General features: G+C 31.4%; 1 protein-coding gene and 1 long non-coding RNA gene across 5 annotated transcripts in view; one reads left to right on the top strand and one right to left on the bottom strand.

Moving 5' to 3' along the window:
- The window catches only part of LOC126733550 (sialin), a 77,212-nt gene that overhangs the window by 34,186 nt on the left and 21,487 nt on the right, over positions 1 to 21,539 (bottom strand). For both annotated transcript variants that reach the window (XM_050436884.1, XM_050436885.1), the window contains exons 4-6: positions 20,377 to 20,616; positions 19,223 to 19,307; positions 18 to 237 (exon numbers count right to left, since the gene is read on the bottom strand). In XM_050436884.1, coding sequence (XP_050292841.1) covers positions 18 to 237; positions 19,223 to 19,307; positions 20,377 to 20,616 — 545 coding nt within the window. The remainder of the gene's footprint in view (positions 1 to 17; positions 238 to 19,222; positions 19,308 to 20,376; positions 20,617 to 21,539) is intronic.
- On the top strand, positions 14,771 to 17,718 carry LOC126733552 (uncharacterized). 3 transcript variants are annotated; one of them, XR_007659756.1, is made up of 3 exons: positions 14,771 to 15,093; positions 16,365 to 16,436; positions 16,748 to 17,718. It is a non-coding gene; the product is annotated as an uncharacterized LOC126733552 (long non-coding RNA). The 3 variants fall into 3 exon arrangements; XR_007659758.1 differs by having other exon boundaries at positions 14,854 to 14,926; positions 14,992 to 15,093; positions 16,365 to 17,718; XR_007659757.1 differs by having other exon boundaries at positions 16,365 to 17,718.

Genomic DNA, 21,539 nt, shown 5'->3' with positions numbered 1-21,539 from the left:
TGTCCCTTAAGACTCACCTAGAATTCTCGTAAGTATTCACGGTGTTCTCCCTGATGTACTTTTGTTCTCTAAGACTGATTCGAGGGTGCGTTTCGGGACTATCAAAGGCCAACAGGTACCATATCAGGCACCAGATCACCCCGATCGAGCCGGTGGTGTAAAATACGGAGCGCCAACCGAGGTGGGCGATTAAAAAGCCGCAAAGCGGATACGTTATACCGATTCCTATACTAAAACCTACAAAACAATTTGAGGTTACGTTATAATGGAGAAAAAATACGAGGCGTTAAATTCCGAAATGTATTCCGTCAAAAGTGTCAATGGTGTCGTGTCTCGTAAAGGTTAAATCGTTTCGTGTTGAACTTTTTTGTATTTATCGTGTTAAAAATGCCGGTAATATGCAAACTTTGTGATAAGTCATATAGCACACAGTTTAACTTAAATAAACATTGTCGCCAAAACCATGGCAAGCAAATACAAGAACATTCTTACGATGAAAATGTTTTTAAATTTAAATGTTTAATGTGTAAGTGTTCTTACCCAAGGAATGTGCAATTGTGCAATCATTTACAAAAGGAACACGATCAGAAAATCGAAGAAGAAAAATTGGAATTTGAATCATTAGAAGGTATGAACTATAAATCAAAGGTTTCTTTTAAGTAATAAGATATTTCTTCAATGTCAATACAAACATGTAACTAAAAAGATAAAGAAATAAAATAATAAGTAGTTTTTGTCAAAAAGGTTTTATTTAACAGCAATTCAAGCTATTGTAGTATTATAATTATGTATGTTTCAGAATTTCAATGATGGAAACATGATTTGGAAGAAAGGGAGCTGTGTAATTATGTTGTTCTTGCTGGAAAGAAAAAAACTCCTTCTTGTGAATTACAATATTTTGTGTGCAATAGAAGTGGTAATATATTTTAGTTCCTTAAGTTCCTGGTTTAATGTGATATTGTTTATTTTAGGAACATCAAAAAATATAGATGATGTAACAAAGAGAAAACGAAATATTAAATCACAAGGGTTGTCAAAGTTGGAATATAATTGCATTAGTAAAATAACATTAAAAAGAAGCAATGGAAAGTTTTAGGTTCACCGAATTATAACACATTATGGTCATTCTACAGCCATTGAACATTTAAAAATAAGTAGTTTGGATAAAAAGCAAATTGCAGTAAAATTAGTAGAAGGAGTCTCAACAGTAAGGTAATTAAAAAAATAAATACAGGTGTTAAGAATTTGTCTCGGAATTTGTTATATTTAAAACTAAAAATAAAATAATTTTTCTTGAACACTGGCCTCGTATAGCATGAGAAATCAGCTTATATTTCATGTTATTGTGGCCTCCAATATTATTAAACTTTGAAAATACCATAAGTGTTACTCAAAAAATTAAATTTTCAGGATCCTAGATGATACAAGAAATAAAATAGGTGGTGAAACAAAGAGGGTTGATCTACTAACAAGGCAAGACGTTGACAATATTTAAAGAAGATATAACATTCACAATAAGGAAGGGGTAAAGCATAAGAATGACGCTATTAGTATAGAACTCTGAGTGGAGGAGTGTAGGTCTTTAGAAAATAATCCTGTGTTATTTTATAAACCCCAAGGAGAGGCTTTAAAGGATTTTGTAAATTCAGACTTTTGCTTAATAATAATGAATGATTTGCAAGCATCACTTCTTAAGCAATTTGGTGAAAATATTATAGCAATAGATAGCACGCATGGTCTTAACAACTACGATTTTGAATTAACAACCCTTATGATAGTGGATGAGTTTAATGAGGGATTTCCTGTTGCCTTTATGTTTAGTAATAAAAAGGACACCTTTATTAATAACATATTCTTTAGCAAAATTTAACAAAAAGTTGGTACAATTAAATCAAATACGTTTATGTCAGATATAACAGGGACATTTTATAATGGCTGGGTTCAAGTTATGGGTTTATCTAGGTTTCAACTATATTGTTCATGGCATGTGGACCGTGCCTGGCGTACAAATTTAAGTAAAATTTCAAATAAAGAAGATAAGTTTTGGGTTTATAAAACTTTCAAATATTTACAAAACACTACCGATTTTGACAGTATAAATACATTTTGTGAACATTTACGGGTTGCCATTAATAATATGAGTGAAAATGCTCATACTAAAATTTTTGGAGAATATTTTGGAAAGAATTACTCTAATAACTATCAAAAATGGCCGTATTATTTTCGTCAAGAATGTGGAATTAATACTAATATGCGACTAGAGAGCTTGCATAAAGTTATTAAATATTTTTACCTAAACGGTAAACGTGTCAAAAGATTGGATAAAGGGTTGCATGCAACTCTTAAATATTTAAGAGATAAAACTGTAGATCGGCTAATAAAACATACAAAAGGAAAAAGCACTTGCAAGAGCCATGAAATTTTTAAATCCCATAGAATGGCAGTTTCTTCTAGTTTTGATCTAGTTGTACAGACTCCTGGTATTTGGGCTGTGAGTAACAACCTCAATGAATATATTGTAAAACAAATACCCTTATTAAAAAAATGTTGCAGTTTAATTTGTCAATTTTGTGATATATGTGTTCACCAATATAGTTGTACATGTCCAAATTATTTTATCAATACTGTGATTTGTAAACATATTCATTTTGTAGTTTTAAAAACCCCTGTTAATAATAACGTAAATACTAATTCATTACATTCCTATTCAATACTGGATTGTAGATGTGATAAATGAGGTGGAGGAAGTTAGTGTAATGGACCAGTGCTTAAGCTCTCTTAAAGCAACTAATGGTGAAACAATTGGTAGATGTGATCAAAAAGATAGAGTTTTAAAAGAAATATCGCATTTACAAACATTAGTTCACAGTTGATTGAATGATTTTGATTCTGACCATGATAATATTTTTCAACAAGTTATCAGTAACATACAGACTGCTAAAAATTTACTTCAATTGCCCACTTCAAAACAAAGTACTATAGAAACTTTTAGGGATATAAAAGAATTATCTGTTTCTCAAAATGTTGTTCCACAAAAACGATTATTTTCTACAATAAAAAAGAAAAAAACGGCAAAAGAAGCTATCAAAAACCCAAATAAAGAAGAAATAGATGACATTTCTGCCTGGCAAAAAATTACCATTTATTTCAACTAACTCTACTTTTGATCACAGCTACTTATAAAAAACCTATATTTTTTGTTATGGTTAGTGGTAACTAGTTATATATTTTTTAATTTTGATATTTTTTAAGAATAGGCAAGTTGTGACTGTTTTTGTTATTTATTTTTCAGCAATTACTATGTTCTATGTGTTATACAAATAATATGATATTATAGATATTGGTCAAATAAAAATTAAAGTACAAACTACGAATTTATATACTTTTATTTGAATTTTTTAGTACATAGTATGTACGAGCTTCATTTGAAATTCGTAAATTACAAAATTAGAATAAAAATTATTATTTTGAATTTACGCACGAATTTTTAGCGCATGCCCTGATCCCAATTTTCGTTGACAGTCCGTTGGAATACATCTCGGAATATAACGCCTCGTGAAAAAATATCTATTTGACATATGACAAGGTGTTTGGCATCTGTCAACAGTTGAATTATTTGAGGTTACCAGTTGTTGGACAGCACGTCAAAGCGGCATGGCATAGTTGTACATGGTGTGTGTGTGTATGTGTATGTGAAGAAAATGATCCTGGGTTCGATTCCCAGTCTGGACACCACTTATTCATTTTTTTTTCATGGTTTTGTATTTTTTAATGTTAAATTAACTAGAACTTATTTTTTCTTTATGTATATTATATTTTCATTATTTATTATTTTAAAGTTTTTTTTTCTATACAATAATTTTTTTTAATTAATCAATTAAATAACATTAAATTGATTATAGAGTAAAGCGGGGAAATATGGCAACATAAATGTCAATCGCTCACATTCTGACCTCCATCGGACCTACGCGCAATACGAACACTGAACCTTAGAGCGTACCCATGTAGGTTCGCGACGTGTAAACTCTCGTTGCCATATTCTCGTCGTCAGAAAGAGTATAATCATAAATGTCCAATGATGCGGTATTGCCATGGGTAATATGGCAACATGTTTTCGTTATGTAAAAATTAGAAATTAGGAATTTTTTTTAATAAAAAATGCTAATGATCCCAAAAACATAAATTTATTTCTAATGAAAGAAGTCAAATACAAAACATGAAAATTTATTAATATAATTCCTAGTGGCTACTAGTAGATATCCTCTAATTTAACTGTTTCTTTAAGCAAATTCGGATAATGGCGGACATTCTACGCAAAATCTGTCGGATCTCGTACATGTCTCATGGATCCATTTCATACATGTCACGCCCTGAAGCCAGTCGCATTTGGGACCTTTTTTGTCGTAAAATGATCCATGACATTGTGCGCAAAATTCTGATTCATCAATATCGACTTCGGATTCGTCGCTTTCCTGCGTTACTACTTCTGTTTCGGTATCTGACGAAGAAGGGCTTGGTAGTTCTTTGGTTTTCTTCTTTGGTATCCCGGTTTTCTTCGTTTTCTTAATATTTTGTATTTTTTTCCGTTCATCTTTATGTTTTAATTTTCTGTTTTTTTTCTTCTTTCTTTGCCCGTATGTTACAGTTTATTTTCTTCAGATACATAAAGAATAAGAAAATAAAATGAATCCAGAATGTTAGCGAAAGCATAGCTGGATTATAGAACTTTAAGAGGCAATTTCTAAGTTATTCTGGTACTAAAGTTAATAAAATAAATAGTTATCATTTCAGTATTAATTCTATTTTTGATATCAATAATTTTCAATCCTTATGATGAAACTCAAATTATTAATCATAATATTAATTTTTTTTAATTGTTTTGATTTCACTAATGTCAGAAGTCATATCCTAGCCAATAAGATCCCAGCTCATTCTCCTATATCCCTACTAAAACCATTTCTGGCGCGAAAATTATTTGACCTAGGAGTCTTGAAGAACAAGCCTTTGAAGAAGGTTGTTTCTTGGTATTTTTGCCGATTTTACTCCAATGAAAAGTTGAAAACTCACCTTTTGGGTATTTTAGTTTGTGGATACTAAATGCCATACTGCAATAGTGCAGGATTATAAGTAGTGTAGTTAAATCCCAACTTTTTCAAGATTCTTTGTTTAAGTGTCCAGTTTTGTGTTCCCGATGAAAAGGCCAATTCCATTGGTAAGTCCTAATATTTTCATTTGGCATCTTGGTTTATGATACTCTACATATTACACATGTAATTTTATATAAGTAGACTCAAGCATACCGTTAAGTTTAATCATCAATGCTTATATCTACTTACTCTATTGGCGATTCCTCAATCTGGGTATTCTTCCACTTTCAGGCTTTTTTTTATCCCACGGTATGGTCTTTATCCACTATTATAAGAGGTAGAAATCTCCACTTATCTACTCCAATAACGTCCACAACATCTACATTGACTGTTAAACCGATCCACCCAGGTCCTCCATCTCAATCATGCAGCCCTTTTGGAGCCAGGTTTGATCAATGTTTGTGATGTATAGTGAACCCAGCAGTCAGTAAACCACTTAACTAGTAACCTAATAAAGTCCTATCAACATTTATTAGCCTTACTGTAGTATATCATATTAAATACTAACCTCAAAATTACATTGTTATCACTTATCACTCTCATTATTAGATTTCACTACTACACTGTTGTTTTGAATAGTTTCATAATAACTAGGTGCATATTAGTAATTTTATTGAAATAGACCGTATAGATCTCCTTGTAAACTGGATAAATAGGCCTATTTCGAAAGTACTCACGCGAACTTTTAGCCCCAAACAGCTTATGAGATTTTACTCTTGATATAGACACTATATTCAGGAAGGGCTACATAACTTGTTTTTAAAGTAATAAGTTTGATTATTAACTTTTCTTTTAATATAGATTCACTTGAATGTATCTCAGAACTAAAGCCTTTCTTTTATGTTTATTTTGATTTTTGAAAGATAACCTTACTTTCGTACTACTAAGTTAGGCAAACGACTTTTGGTGTTAGCCCATGAGTTGTAAGGTTCTCTCACATTAAAGCTGTTAATTCAATAGGATATAATTTAATAGCCAAAGTAAAGGGTTAATATTTGTTTTATTGTTAATTTATTAATTACACCATAACACTTGTATATAATATTAAGGTTCAATATAATTAATTGTATTTATAAATCTCCCTGTCTGTTCTTCCTTGTGAGATTTTCTTTCAGGTTTATAGGTACAGTGCTTTTAGTAATTTTCTTGGTCATCGGGATTTTCTTAACCATCTGGGATAAAACAGGTGGCGCTTATATTTTATTGAACTCTTGTTGAATCCACGCCACTCTACCAAAGTGGTTAGTGCTAGTCGGCTTCCCTTTGAGAAGATCCCCTGAGCTGTCTCTATAGTCTATAGTAAGTCTCCCTCCTTCCATTGGTTCCCTTGTACCCATTTTCTAAGCCTCTCTTCCCATACCTTTACTCTCCCTTTTTCCTGCCTGTTATTAGCCATCCGTCCATTCAAATTTCATTTAATCCAGGTTAATAAGATAAAGTATTAAAGTATAATTAAAGCAATATTAAAGTAATAAATTGTTATTAATTAATTATAATTATTAACTCTTTATTTTTTTATTTATTTAACACGTTTTGCAGAAATTGTTTCTGGTGAAGTTAGTATCTCGGCATGTTGTTTCCGTTTATAACCACTTGGTTCTGGTTCGACGCGTGGAACCGGTAAAATTGCTTCAAAGGGATTCGTATCTTCAGGTTCCTCAACTGCAGTGACATTACCTGGTCTGGGATCATTCTCCTCCTCACTGGAAATCTCTTCTGTGTTAAGACTATCTTCAACCGATGGTTCGTCGTTGACCATAAAAGCATAATCGGGATTAAAAGGGTAAATCCCACAGGTTCTAAAACCGGAAGTCCCGTTTTGAATTGTTGCAGCCTTACACCAGGCAATATTTAATAGTTGGGCAAATTGCAATCGGCTTAGTTTTCGACCAGGATTGTTATGTACCCAGTTTTGACAAGTTTGAGCCCAATAAGCTTTCAAGGGCTTAAAGAATGAACGATCAAGCGGTTGGAGCCAATGAGTGGTGTGGCTGGGCAAACAAAACAGTAAGATTGCATAACTTTTTTGTTTTGTCAAGTACTCCTTGCAAAGGGGCACCTTGTACGTAATTATCAAAAACTGAAAAAATTATAGTTTTTAAAAGAAAAATCGAAATTTCAGTTTTTTACAATTAACATGTACTTTTTTAGATCGAAAATTTTGCATAACTTTTTTGTTATTAAAGATAGAGCTTTCATTTAAAAACTGTCAAGTACTCCTTGCAAAGGGGCACCTTGCACATAATTATCAAAATTAAAAAAATTATAGTTTTTGAGAAAAATCGAAATTTCGGTTTTTTACAATTAACATGTACTTTTTTAGATCGAAAATTTTGAATAACTTTTTTGGTATTAAAGATAGAGCTTTTATTTAAAAACTGTCAAGTACTCCTGGCAAAGGGGCACCTTGCACATAATTATCAAAATTTAAAAAATTATAGTTTTTGAGAAAAATCGAAATTTCGGTTTTTTACAATTAACATGTACTTTTTTAGATCGAAAATTTTGAATAACTTTTTTGGTATTAAAGATCGAGCTTTTATTTAAAAACTGTCAAGTACTCCTTGCAAAAGGGTACCTTGTACGTAATTATCAAAAACTGAAAAAATTATAGTTTTTGAGAAAAATCGAAATTTCGGTTTTTTACAATTAACATGTACTTTTTTAGATTAAAAATTTTGAATAACTTTTTTGGTATTAAAGATAGAGCTTTTATTTAAGAACTGTCAAGTACTCCTGGCAAAGGGGCACCTTGCACATAATTATCAAAATTAAAAAAATTATAGTTTTTGAGAAAAATCGAAATTTCGATTTTTTACAATTAACATGTACTTTTTTAGATCGAAAATTTTGAATAACTTTTTTGGTATTAAAGATAGAGCTTTTATTTAAAAACTGTCAAGTACTCCTGGCAAAGGGGCACCTTGCACATAATTATCAAAATTTAAAAAATTATAGTTTTTGAGAAAAATCGAAATTTCGGTTTTTTACAATTAACATGTACTTTTTTAGATCGAAAATTTTGAATAACTTTTTTGGTATTAAAGATAGAGCTTTTATTTAAAAACTGTCAAGTACTCCTTGCAAAAGGGTACCTTGTACGTAATTATCAAAAACTGAAAAAATTATAGTTTTTGAGAAAAATCGAAATTTCGATTTTTTACAATTAACATGTACTTTTTTAGATCAAAAATTTTGAATAACTTTTTTGGTATTAAAGATAGAGCTTTTATTTAAGAACTGTCAAGTACTCCTGGCAAAGGGGCACCTTGCACATAATTATCAAAATTAAAAAAATTATAGTTTTTGAGAAAAATCGAAATTTCGATTTTTTACAATTAACATGTACTTTTTTAGATCGAAAATTTTGAATAACTTTTTTGGTATTAAAGATAGAGCTTTTATTTAAAAACTGTCAAGTACTCCTTGCAAAAGGGTACCTTGTACGTAATTATCAAAAACTGAAAAAATTATAGTTTTTGAGAAAAATCGAAATTTCGGTTTTTTACAATTAACATGTACTTTTTTATATCAAAAATTTTGCATAACTTTTTTGTTATTAAAGATAGAGCTTTCATTTAAAAACTGCCAAGTACTCCTAGCAAATGGGCACCTTGTACGTAATTATAAAAAACTGAAAAAATTATAGTTTTTGAGAAAAATCGAAATTTCGGTTTTTTACAATTAACATGTACTTTTTTAGATCGAAAATTTTGAATAACTTTTTTGGTATTAAAGATAGAGCTTTCACGTCATTCGCTACAGCAAAATCTAAGAGTTCGACATTGGAACAGTGCGAGGAATGTCCATCCATAATTAATAGAACCTTACCGGTACCTTTCCGCGGAATAAAAAAGTCTTTAAACCATTGGAAGAAAATTCAGATGTGACATAAGCTGACTTTTCGCCCATAACAACCTTGCCGCCAGGTGGTAGGCCATCTTCGAATTCCCTTTTTGTATTTTTGCCCTTAAATATGCAGCAGGGTGGGGGAAAAAAGTTCCTTCTGCGTTTACACAGGTTATAACGGAAATAGTTTCTCCTTTTTCAGCGCTTGTGATACAATTTACCATTTTAGCGCCTTTTGTTACCACAACTTTGCCCTCCTGTTTCATCGAGATTAAAAATCTTTTGTGGGGTATTTAATAAATTATTTTCTCTAAGAACGTTTCCCAGTAATTCAGAATATTGTGTACTTTCTTGTTTTGTCATGCCCTTGGATCTGGCAGTAGACATACCTTGAGTCTTACGAACGGCCAGTACAGGGTGTCTTCTCATAAAGGCTAGAAACCAGTCTTGTCCTGCCATTTTCCGTTCAGTATGGAATTTATGTGGAATATTTTGTTGGACCACAAAAGAATAAGCAAGCTTTCCTATATCATGAGCAGTTAAAGCAAAGCCGTGAAATGCCATGTTTTGTATATATTTGGCTAAACTTGCGTCTTGTTCCATAGTAAGTGAGCCTTTGCGACCTAATGCCATCGTATCCAAATTTTCGGAACGCATTCTTCTCATTAAGGTTCTAACTGGAACATTATAAGTACGACTTATTTCCCGAACCGACCCTTTGCCTGCACGAATATCACTTACTGCATTTCGAAGATCTACTTCTGACCATCGGGCCCTTCTATTTTTCCGAATATAAGAACGTGGCATTGTGTTTATCTGGAGTGATAAAAAATACGAATCACCATGAGCTATACCTATCAAAAAAGTACTTGGGGTAATATGCCGCACTTGCATTTTCACCCCACGGTGCAACACCAACGTTTCAACTGAAAAGCAAAAACCCGGTGTACATACAGTCAGCGGCGAAGGTGTTAAATGTTAGGTTATGAATCTCACCGCGCCACAGCAACGTGCAGGATTATTTTAATCGGATCACAAAAACTTTTAAAATCTCCTACCATAATATACCATAATATAATAATAATAATAATAATAATAATAATAATAAATCATTTTATTGTTCCATAACATTTACATAGTTTATAATATTTACATACATATAATACTGGAAGAAAAGGCTTTTTATTCAGCATCCCTCCCAAGGAAGGGGCTGTTAAAGCCCATGCATTGCTATACACTTTTCATTATAGCACTCAAATAACCTTCACAAAAATTCCTCAATTCTTGCCAGTAACCCAATTATATATAAAGTAGGCAAAAAGACTTACATTAAACCAAACTAACAATGTGGACGAATAATAATATTATTATCTACATCTACCCTAGATCTGCTAAACTCAATGATAAAAATCTAAATTTGCTAAAGGAGTTGCTGCCTGATTTTATTTTTTAAATACACAACAGAAAAATTAAATGTATTAATTTTGAATTTATTAAGGGTGGAGGCTATGTTATATGAAAATCCCTTTTTGAAAGACTCTTTATTGTGTCTTGGGATTGTAAAAATATGTTTTCTTCGTATATTAAGATTATGGATATCCGTACGGTATACTACTTTCTTATTAAGATAAATAGGACATTTATATTTAACAATGTTATAAAAAAAGCAAGCCGAGTGCAATATTCTTCTATTGTACATAGAAAGCCAATTAAGTTCCCTGAGCTTATGTGATACACGTTGCCTTCGTCTAATGCCGCATATAAATCGTATACAAGAGTTTTGTACTTTCTGCACTCTTTTAGCCCGAGTTGTGTCCAAATAGAGCCCATAAACGCTATCAGCAAAATTAAAATGTGACAACACAAGTGCTTCACACAATTCTATTTTTGTTTTCCTTTCTAAAGAATGGCGGTGGGGAAAAAGGGATTTCAGGGCTGAATAAGATTTTTTAATACATGAAGTTATATGTTCATCAAATTTAAGTTTATTATCAATTATTAAACCTAGGTTCCTTGAAGAGTTTTTAAAAGAGTTATTACACTGCCCAATAGTGAGTCTTAATTTATTATAAATTATTTCTCGAAGTCTTTCACTGCAGAAAAGTAAAGCCACTGACTTTTGTGGATTTAATTTTAATAAATGATCTTCCGATAGTGCGTTAAGAGTTTTAGGATCTATGTTTAGTTTAAAATTTGCCTCTACAGCATCCTCCGGCTTAAACGAGTATATTAATTGTGTGTCATCGGCGTAAAAATGATATTTACAAAACTTTAAGGATGCTATAAAATTAGACGTATAAATGGTAAAAAGAAGAGGGCCCAAGACACTTCCCTGAGGAACACCAGCAAAAATAGACATAAGTTTGGAAAATGTACTATCAAGCGTTACTCTTTGCGTCCTTTTACTTAAAAACGACTTAACCAAAGCTTGGGCATTAACACCAAAACCACAATAAGATAATATGGCTAGTAAAATATCATAATTTAGCATATCAAAAGCACGAGAATACTCTCGTCTTGTGCACCAGTAAGTTGATCCGTAACATCCGCAAGTGCTGTCGTACAGCTGTGACCGCGGCGAAATCCTGATTGTTTTTCTGGCAAAAGGTTGTTGGACCACACGAAGCCTGAAATTTGGGACGCCATAACCTTTTCCAGAATTTTAGACATAGATGGTAACATAGAAATGGATCTAAGTTGACTATAGGTCTCAGGATTACTCACTTTAGGAAGCGGAACCACTATAGCAGATTTCCAATCACTTGGAAAAACTGAATCTCGTAAACAACAATTTATTAAGTGGGTCAGGTAAGGTATAACAAAGGGGCAGCATAATATTAAAAAAGTGCTATTAATATTGTCACTTCCAGATGCAGTTGACTTCATGTTAAGTATAATATTAGAAATAGTTTCCTCAGTAACCTGAGTAAAATTAAATTCCTTATTTGTTTTTTTGTTTTTTTTTATAAAAATCCAAGAGTTCAGGTTTTGGAGAAATAGTAGAGTTAGCTGCATTGACAAATTGCGTGTTGATTTCATTAAGATTTCTTAGCTGATCTGGTATTGTATTTATTTTTTTATTTATGATGCCAACTTTTTTTAATTCCGTTCATTTTTCATTACAGTTTGAAAGCTTAATATTTAGATATGTTTTTTTTTCAGCTCGAAATGCTGATGTAAATTATTCCGAAGCTGTTTATAGTATTCCCAATGTTCTGGCAAACGTGAGTGACGAAAGCGATTAAGTGCATCAGTCCTTAACTTTTTTAATAATTTCAAACTATCTTTTTCTAGTTTTAAGAGGAGCATGTGCATTAAGTAGGGTTGTTAATTTTGACGTAATAAAATTAACTTTTTTATCAACTGTATCTAAGTTATAAATTTTATTCCAAGCGATCATTTCTAAATCCATTTGAAATTCAGCCAAATTAATTTTTTTTAAATTTCTATAAACCACTGTCGAGCTCGGTGGCGCCTCATTTTGAAAAGGAATGTTACATCTTGTGAGAAAATGATCCGAAATATTAAGATCTTCTACCTCAGTATTAATTTTAAAATCACTATCAAAACAGATTAAATCTATAATACTTTGGGTTTTTTTAGTCAATCTAGTTGGCTCAGAAACATATTGACTTAGATTAAAAGTGTGTAAAATATTATTTAATGTACTGGTGTTTGCAGAACTGTCATCCAAGAAATCAATATTAAAATCACCCAAGCACAATATTTTATCGGTAGTCGTAAAAACCTGTAAAAGAGTATCCTCAAAGCAAGCAAAGAACTCATTACAATTGGTATTGGGTGGCCTGTATATTACCCCTATCAAAAGACTCGAGCCATCAACAAGAACCTTAATCCAGATATGCTCCAGAAAATTTAATGTTTGATTTATACATAATTTATATTTTAGGAAACTTTTCATATAAACAGCCACTCCTCCCCCTCGCGAAGGTCTGTCTTGTCTGATTAGCAGATAACCATCAATATTTATGGAATTATTAGCAATATTATTAGACAACCAGGTCTCAGTAATGGCAAAAATATCATAACTGTAATTAGATATGTGGTTTTTTATATCATCGAATGAGTTCAGCAACGATCTAACATTTAAGCGTCCAACCTTTAACATATTATAAAAATTTTATTATTACTACTTAAGTCTATAACCAAATAACAAGCAAAAAGAAAAACTAGAATATGAAAAAATCTGTGAAACAAGGCATTATACTATAGCCGCTCTGTAGTTAATCTACCTACAATAGAATTATCTTAAAAAAAACATTTAGTAGAACAAAATATACATATGTTTAAATATTCATTAACAAAATAATATTGGAGATAACTAGCTTATTACTCTCTTTACTGGGATTTTGTAAACTTACTTATTAAGTATCAACAATAAAAAAAGTTTTAGCAGTTTCAGTTTAATTACCCTAAAAATTATACTTAAATTAGCCCCATCACACACCCACAAAAGCTACGGTAAATTTTAACTTTAAAATGTATTGTCACCATTTGGAAAAATAATTAATAGAATAATATACCTCATGAATTCTAGCTGCTTCCTGAGCGTTGGAGCCTTGCTAAATCTACCTCAGACATAATTCTAGTCACAGAGTTATCTGCGCACCTCACTAACACATTTCCACTCCATACCCAGGTATTTTTTTCACCAAAAGCTAGCTTAGCCCGATTGAACAATAAGAGCCGTAATTTTGTTAAGTCTTCACATATGTGTATTCCGGAGTTTTTTAATGATTTGCGGAATTTTAATATCGACAAACGTGCATCGTAAGATGCAAACCAATATATTAGTATAAAAATAATTTTTGGTAGGTACTTACCAGTTTTTGGGGTTTATTTAGTGCACTAAATGATGAAAATTATAGGAAATCAGTAAACAGGTGGTTGACTACGTTAATGTCGACAGGTAGTGCGATGGCGTAACCGGCAGAGTGACCTATGAGCGAACTGAGGCATATTCCCCCGCTTTACTCTAATTGGTTATTAATTTTGCTTTAATAATATTTTATCACAGTAAAATGTAAATCTGACAGTCGTTTGACATATGACTTATATTTGACGTCTGTCATTGTCAAAAAGATCGGAGCCAGCTTGATTATCCGGTGTCGCCAAATTCTATTGGTGTCAGTGTCAAAGGGACGATCCCGGTGTTGTTCGATTTCCAGTCTGGACAAAACTCTTTCATTATTTTGTATTTTTTAATGTTAAATTAACTAGAGAATTTAAATTAATAAATTTATTTAAAATTTAAATTTCGAGAGTCGAAAGAGAGAATCGAACCCGGGGGATCGTCCGCTTCATACCAACAATCCACTACCACTAAGCCACGCCGTTTTAATGCATTATAACCGTTGATTGAATATTTGGGAAGATACGCAACCTTATGGGCCAAAGCGTGACCGCAAATATGCGTGAAAAATAGATGGCGATTCTCTCCAGTATGCGCGAAAATAATTTCGTCCGTCGCTTCTCATTATTAATCGGCCGATCATCCCTGAGTCGTGTGGGAGAGTTTTTGCACAGGTTCGTGTTTGCCGTATTGCAATTTGGTAGTTGTTAAAAAATTTTCTTGGATATCATAATCACAAATAGATAGATATATGTAAATGTGTTTAGTTTGTGAGACAATGGCTCCTTTAGGCAAAATTAATCAGTGTGCGTATCGTGGGTGCAATAATGTAAGAAAATGTAAAAACAATGTTCTCAGTTTTTCAAATTTCCGATTTTAAAACCAGTGTTGCTTAACCAGTGGATAGAAAATATAGGCAATGCGGAAACATATGTTATGGATAAAAATTTATTAAAAAACAAAGTGGTTGGCCAGAAACATTTTGACAAAATATATATTGCAGTAAGTAATAAGCGAAAGAGACTTTTAAAATCAGCTGTACCAATTTCATGGAAAGGTATTATTTTTGATATTTTACTGTTTCCTTCCAAATTAGTGTTATAAATTTACTCTAAATTATAGAACCGGCCTCTAGAAACACAATTTCTTTGCCTGATACCTCATGTAACGCTCAAAGCCTTGAGAGTTTAGATGCAAAAGTTTCATCAATAAATTGGGAAAATGGTAAGTAAAGAATATTATAATATTACTTAAACATGACACTTTATTTTTTAGAGGCAGATTTTTTTAACTGTTGTATTAAAAGTACATGAGTGGGTATACTTTTAATGCTCATTCTCGTGCTCGCATTACTGAAAATATTCCTATTTGCCCTTTTGCATATTTTCAAACTCTTTTACAAGTTGGTGACAAACCTTACCTATTACGACAATAAGTATTATAATATTATTATAACTATAATTATTATTATATATTACTTACATATAGACAGGATAATTCTTTTAATGCACAAATGTAAATGGACGATAGATCTCATCATTTTAGGATAAAAAGTTTGTTTGTTTTTTAGCAAAATTTGGAAATGCCTATTTATTTTAAGAAAGCTTCGCTTTTCAAAAAAAGTTCTACAGCAAACAAATATTTTAAATTTAACAGGCCACTTAATTTCCTAACTAGAAGATGTTAAGATGTTAATCACAAAAATTTTTGGGCGGGATAAAGAAGCTTTTTATAGGATATTACTTTTTATTTATAGGGTCTATATTTACATCTATAGGTATATCTATAGGTATATATTTATTTATGTAAGATTTATTTTCATTAATTCTTATTGGTAATGGTCTACAGGTTTCACCTATGTAAAATTTACCACAAGTACAAAGAATTTTATATATTAGATTTTTATTAAGTTCATTTTAATTGAAAGGTTAAGTTTTTCTTAATAAATATCGTAATGTGTTTTGTGATTTAAAAATAATTCTTATGTTAAATTTAGCAATGCTTTTTATCTTAAATAATCTTCTTAAATAAGACTTGTCGTAAAAATAGGTTGATTCAATTTTATACGTGCATTATCAAACTCTAATTAAACTAACAAACTAAAATAATTATTTTGTATTAAGATATCTTTATTAAAATCTTTTTCAGTTGTTAAATATTGATTATTACAAGTAATGTATTTTTAATAGTATTTTCTAAATTGATTTTTGCTATAAGAGACGTAATACCCAATAAAATAAGTAACTTATAACAGATCTAAGTAATAAAATACAGTGAAAACTACTTTTGGGTGATTACTTTTCAATTTTCTGTTAGATACTTTAGCCTTTGACGGTGTTTCGAAAATCGTAATATTATTATATATATTTATAATAATCCTAATATTTAACAAACAAAAAACTGAATGCACTGGTCAATTTTGAGCACTTGTACTTAAATGTCTCTAAATTTACCAGATAGTATAATACAAGTCTTTAGAAAGTTTTTATTTGTAGATACAATTGATACAAATGTATTGCCTGGCACGCATATTCAAGTTGATATTTTGCAGCATAGTCCAAAAAATGGTAAGTGTTTGGTAAATTTTTCCAAATTTGCTTTTGTTTGCAATAAAATCTAAATAAGAAATGAATTACTTGAATTTTAAGGAGATATATTTTCTTTAAAAATTAGTAAAATTGGTAACACTTGATCTATTCTGGTCTTTGAATAGATCAAGCATATGTCAACGAGTAAGCATATGTGAGAATGATCAACCATAAACCATATGTTTCTAAATAAAGGAAGTTAAAATTTTCTTTTAAACTTTAGTGTTTTTAAAGAATTTGAATATTCTTTAGCAATTGTCCAAAAATAATTCTACACCTGTTATTTTTAGTGATATAGAACAAATTTAGCTTTAACTGGCTGGTTGTAATATAATGATACAACTTAAGAGAGAGGTATATAATATTTAATAGGGATGATTCCAACTACTCACTAGAAATTACCTCGTTGAAAAAGGGTTATTCAAAACTGCAAGTGGCCAACATGGCGTCGACAAGAAGAAACAAAGTTGATTATGACTCTCTAAAGAAGGAACGTCGTATTTAAAAGTTAAAGATGTTAACTTGTAAATGAGAGAAAGTGTTTACAACAATGTATAAATGATTTTATTTTATATTTTCAAATAACGCCAGAAAAAAATAAAAAAACATTTTGGCAAATTTCACCTTTTTCCTGAATATTAGGAAGTATTTGGCATTTTTCTAATTTTTAGATTGCATTTATTCAATCATTGCATTTATATTGCGCAACTTTTGCCTAATTAAATATTTACTGCTCATCCTTATTTTGGACATCCTGTATAATCGCGATGAGACCCTTCATACTGTTAAACAAAATATTTGTTTTTTTTTCTTATTAACTTTTTCTAGTTTTAAGAATTAGTAATTAAGTGTTTGCCTGTATTGCAAATTAAAATGTGGCCTATTTTCTATATTTCATAGTGTTGTTACACCCTTATTGAAAACCTTTTAAATTTTGGGATTTTATTTTTATATTAATTTCAGTTAAAGGTATCTATTTTTCAATATTTTTGTCCAAAAAAAGTGTACTTCACAGATCTCACTATCCTACACAGTTTTTGAGATATTGGCTGGTTTCACAAGCCCGTATTGTCAAAAATCACATTACGGGCTACTTTTTGCAAAAAATTATTGACTCTAAAAAACTATAGTACCGTATATAGATATTAAATCTTTAATTATTTAATTTACTCTTTATATTTACGTGAAACCTACCTATATCATCACCTTTATTTAATATTTTTGTTAATTTTCTAATTAATAAATAAAAGCTTACTGAATTGTTGTTTTGTTTTTATTTATTTATTTTTGTCTCAAAAAAGGATTTTGGTAAGTAATTTATTATTTGTTAATAAAATTAGTTATAAGAGATAGCACCTTCCAATACATTACTTGACTACCACATTTATCTAGTTATTTATGCGAGATCACAGCGCATTTAAATAGCGGCAATAACAAAATAAATAAAAGCGCTGTTATCATCATCGCCCTTGTCTTAAAAAAATAACAAAACGGCCGGGCGCCCAAAGATTCCCGCGTCGTTAAACTGCAAATGGTCAATATAGTGCCGACAAAGAAAAACAAAGTTGATGATGGCTCTTTAAAGACAGAACGTCGTATTTTAAATTTAAAGGTGTCATCGTATAGGCAAGAAAAAGTGGTCACAATAATTTATTCATTTAATAAATACTTTTGTCGTATATTTTGAAATAACGCCAGAAAAAAAATAAAATGATTTTGCCAAATTTCAGTTTTTTGCAAAATTTAGGAAGTATTTAGATTTTATTATAAAAGGACACTATATTGCTCAACTTTCCTCTAATTATACCACCTCTATTGACGTCCTGTATAACCATGATGCGGGGTCTTTAAACAAAATGTTTTTTTTTGTTACTAGGTATCTTTTTATAGTTTTAAGTATAGTTGTAACAACTGGTAATTGAGAATTTTCCTGTGTCGCTTAAAACTTAAAATGTGGCCTATTTTCTATTTCTATTAACATCCTCACTCACAACCCCTTACTTTACAGATCTCACTACGCTGCACAATTTTTCAGATATTGAATCACATGACAAAATGGGTTACTTTTTACAAAAAATTATTGATCAAGAAGTTATATTACCATCGGTATTAAGTCTTATGAATTATTTCAATTATTCTTTATAATATTTACGTGAAACCTACTTATATCTTAAAATTTGTTCCACATATTTTTTGTATATTAGTTTTTAGTTAATTAAGTGCAACGGGTTTTTTTTTTTAAACTTGACCCTCTTGAACACAAAATGGAGGAAACATAATGTTTGTTGGAATTATAACTTGTATTAAACTTTGATGGTAATTTTGTAAAAATAGCTTTTTATATATATTTTTGTATTAATTTTTGTCTCAAAAACATATTGTGTTGTATGTTCAAAAAAAATTATAAAAACATAGTTGGCAGTTCCCATATCTTAAAAAAATATCCAACACGGCCGCGTAACCGGAGATTCCAGCGTCGTTGAAAACCTGACTCAAAGAAGCCAAAAGCCAAGTCCACGCAGCTAAAATAAATCGTTCCTTGATTTGACGCTTTGCGGCAGCACCACACGGTGCACAAAACTGAACGGCCATCCGATAGTCGACCGGGTACACTTTTTAACATAGGATTGCGTATCTTCCCAAATATTCAATCAACGCTATAACACAATGTGACAAGGTCGCGTAGACAAACAAACAAACAAATTGTCGTTGCCAAAATGTGATTATCGTACGCCCTAATAAATGAACAACGTGTAAATTCTTACCTTGAAAACTAGACATAAATCTACTCCTCTCGGGCACGGGGATCCAATGCCCGACCAAAGCGTACATGGCAGGCCATGTGAGACCCTAAAATAGGTTAATTGTCATTGATTTTACGGAATCAGCGGCAACACCGCGTTCTCGGGGATTGTCGGACATTGTTCGGGCGTTTCTGCGTGCTCGGTTCAACGCTAAACGGTTCAAATTTTTGTTTATATTTTTCTCCATTCGTGTGATTCGTTTATACGGGTTGTTTCTGTTGAAGAAGTGTTTTAGTTTTAAATCCCTCGACTTTTGAGCTTAGCAAAAAATAAAGAGAAATCCATTGACATACTACTCTTTTTTCAGCAAATTTTTTCACGGGAATTTCAATGATGAAACTAGAATTTTGTAAAAATCAAAATAAATCCATTGACATGGTACTCTTTTTCAGCTACTTTTTACTCTCTAATCGAATGGTACAATCAGATTTTTAATACTATTAACCGTTTTCTCAAAATTCCCAAATTTTAAAAAAAGTAAAATAAACCCATCGATATGGCACTCTTTTTCAGCTACTTTTTAGTCACTAATTGAATGATAAAATCAGATTTTGGGCACCATCAATCGTTTTCCCAAATTTTGTAAAAATCCAAATAAACCCATTGACATGGTCCTCTTTTTCAGCTCATTTTTTTTTATAGCATTAACCAAACTTGCAAAAATATTTTTGAAAATCAAGATAAACCCGTTGATATTATACTCTTTCGAATAATTCAATAGTAAAGTAAAAAACATTTAATTCTTCATATTAAATACCCTAAAAGTAAACAAATGGCGAATTTCAAGTGCAAATATCTGAAAACCTACTTTACCAAAGTATGCCATGTAACGCCTCAAATTCGTCATAATTCCACGTAGAATCCAAATATATAATAATAAACAGGGTGCCGCATTAAACATAACGAAGTTACCTCCTGTAGCTCAAAAGTTAAGAGATTTATCCAAACTATTCTTCTTAAAGATTCACCCCCCGTACATGGAACAATAAACTAACTTCTATAGGGTGTTTAAAAATGGCCCGAACTTCAACTACATTAGTTATACAGGGTGATTGTTTCATCATTTCCAAACACTCTACATAAAAAACAAAATTAAATAGAACGAGAGAACTTACCGAAGCGAATCCTTGGATGCACCTCAAGGCGATGACCAAACCGTAATGGGTTTCGGCGGCCATCGGAATGGACAAACTGGACAACGCGGTGGCCAGTTGGGCGTATCCGAACACCCTTTTGGTGCCCAACTTTTGGGTGGCCAGACCGCCCACCACTTGGGAAACGATGTACGCCCAATAGAAGGAGGCCAAGACGAACGATTGGATGCGGGTGGACCATTCCAGTGTACCTCCGTAGTCCTTCAAAGGGTAAAATCAAAGTTGAAAAAAACAAATAGGGGAATATAGTTTACTAAAAACATTATGAACGTATAAATTCAATTTATCCAAACTTTGGTAGGGTAATAAGGAAATGGAGAATTGCAAAATTCATTTAGATAGGTTATATGTTTGCAAAACTAGAAATAGGATATTTAGGAACGTGCATATACCGTGTGATTCAAAAGAAAGCGACATCCTTTCGAGGGTGTAATCCTTGTTTAAAAATAAGACGAAAAATTCCTATATAACTTTATCCTTTTGAGCCCTAGTGGTTATACCCCGCTAACCACCTATTAAAAGTCACGCGTGTAGTTCTCTGCTGATTTCTCGCAATAGCCATAATGTATAAGGGGTAGCCTAACAAGTTACAGAATTTGGTTACTTAAGGCTTTAATTTGAATTAATAGCATACATAATGATCAACGTGATGGGTAGCCGCAAATAGAGTGTAGTTAAGCCGGGTGTAATTTTGAATTGTACTTAAGTAGAAAATCCCTTATATTTTTAAAATTTTGCATTTTTTTACTTTATCCTCACCTTGTTATTAATAAAACGTTTAAACTCAACATTCTATGTAAAATTTTTAAAAAAAATCGGCTTTTAGACGTCTCTTTAACTTTACCGGACACCCGATAAGTATATTATTTTCATATTTTTAATTTCATTTTATTTTACTTACCTTGATAACGGTAGTAGATTTAACTACCAAAAAGTTGGTTCAAATTAGGTATTTTTATTTAATAAGTATGTTTTCTCATCGTTTTCAATTTCAATATTCATATCACAGTTAGCCCATTAATACCTAGCGTCCCTTATAAGGGACCAGCAAATTCCTTGCGATAAAAAAAAAAGTGGGGATACATCGAGCACTTAAGTGGCCCTCACACGATCAGTATTACTGA

Source organism: Anthonomus grandis, chromosome 2 (genome assembly GCF_022605725.1).
Source record: "Anthonomus grandis grandis chromosome 2, icAntGran1.3, whole genome shotgun sequence".
NCBI lineage: Eukaryota > Metazoa > Arthropoda > Insecta > Coleoptera > Curculionidae > Anthonomus > Anthonomus grandis.
The sequence above is the reverse complement of the archived record's forward strand: the minus strand, read 5'-3'. Positions and strand labels throughout refer to the sequence as shown.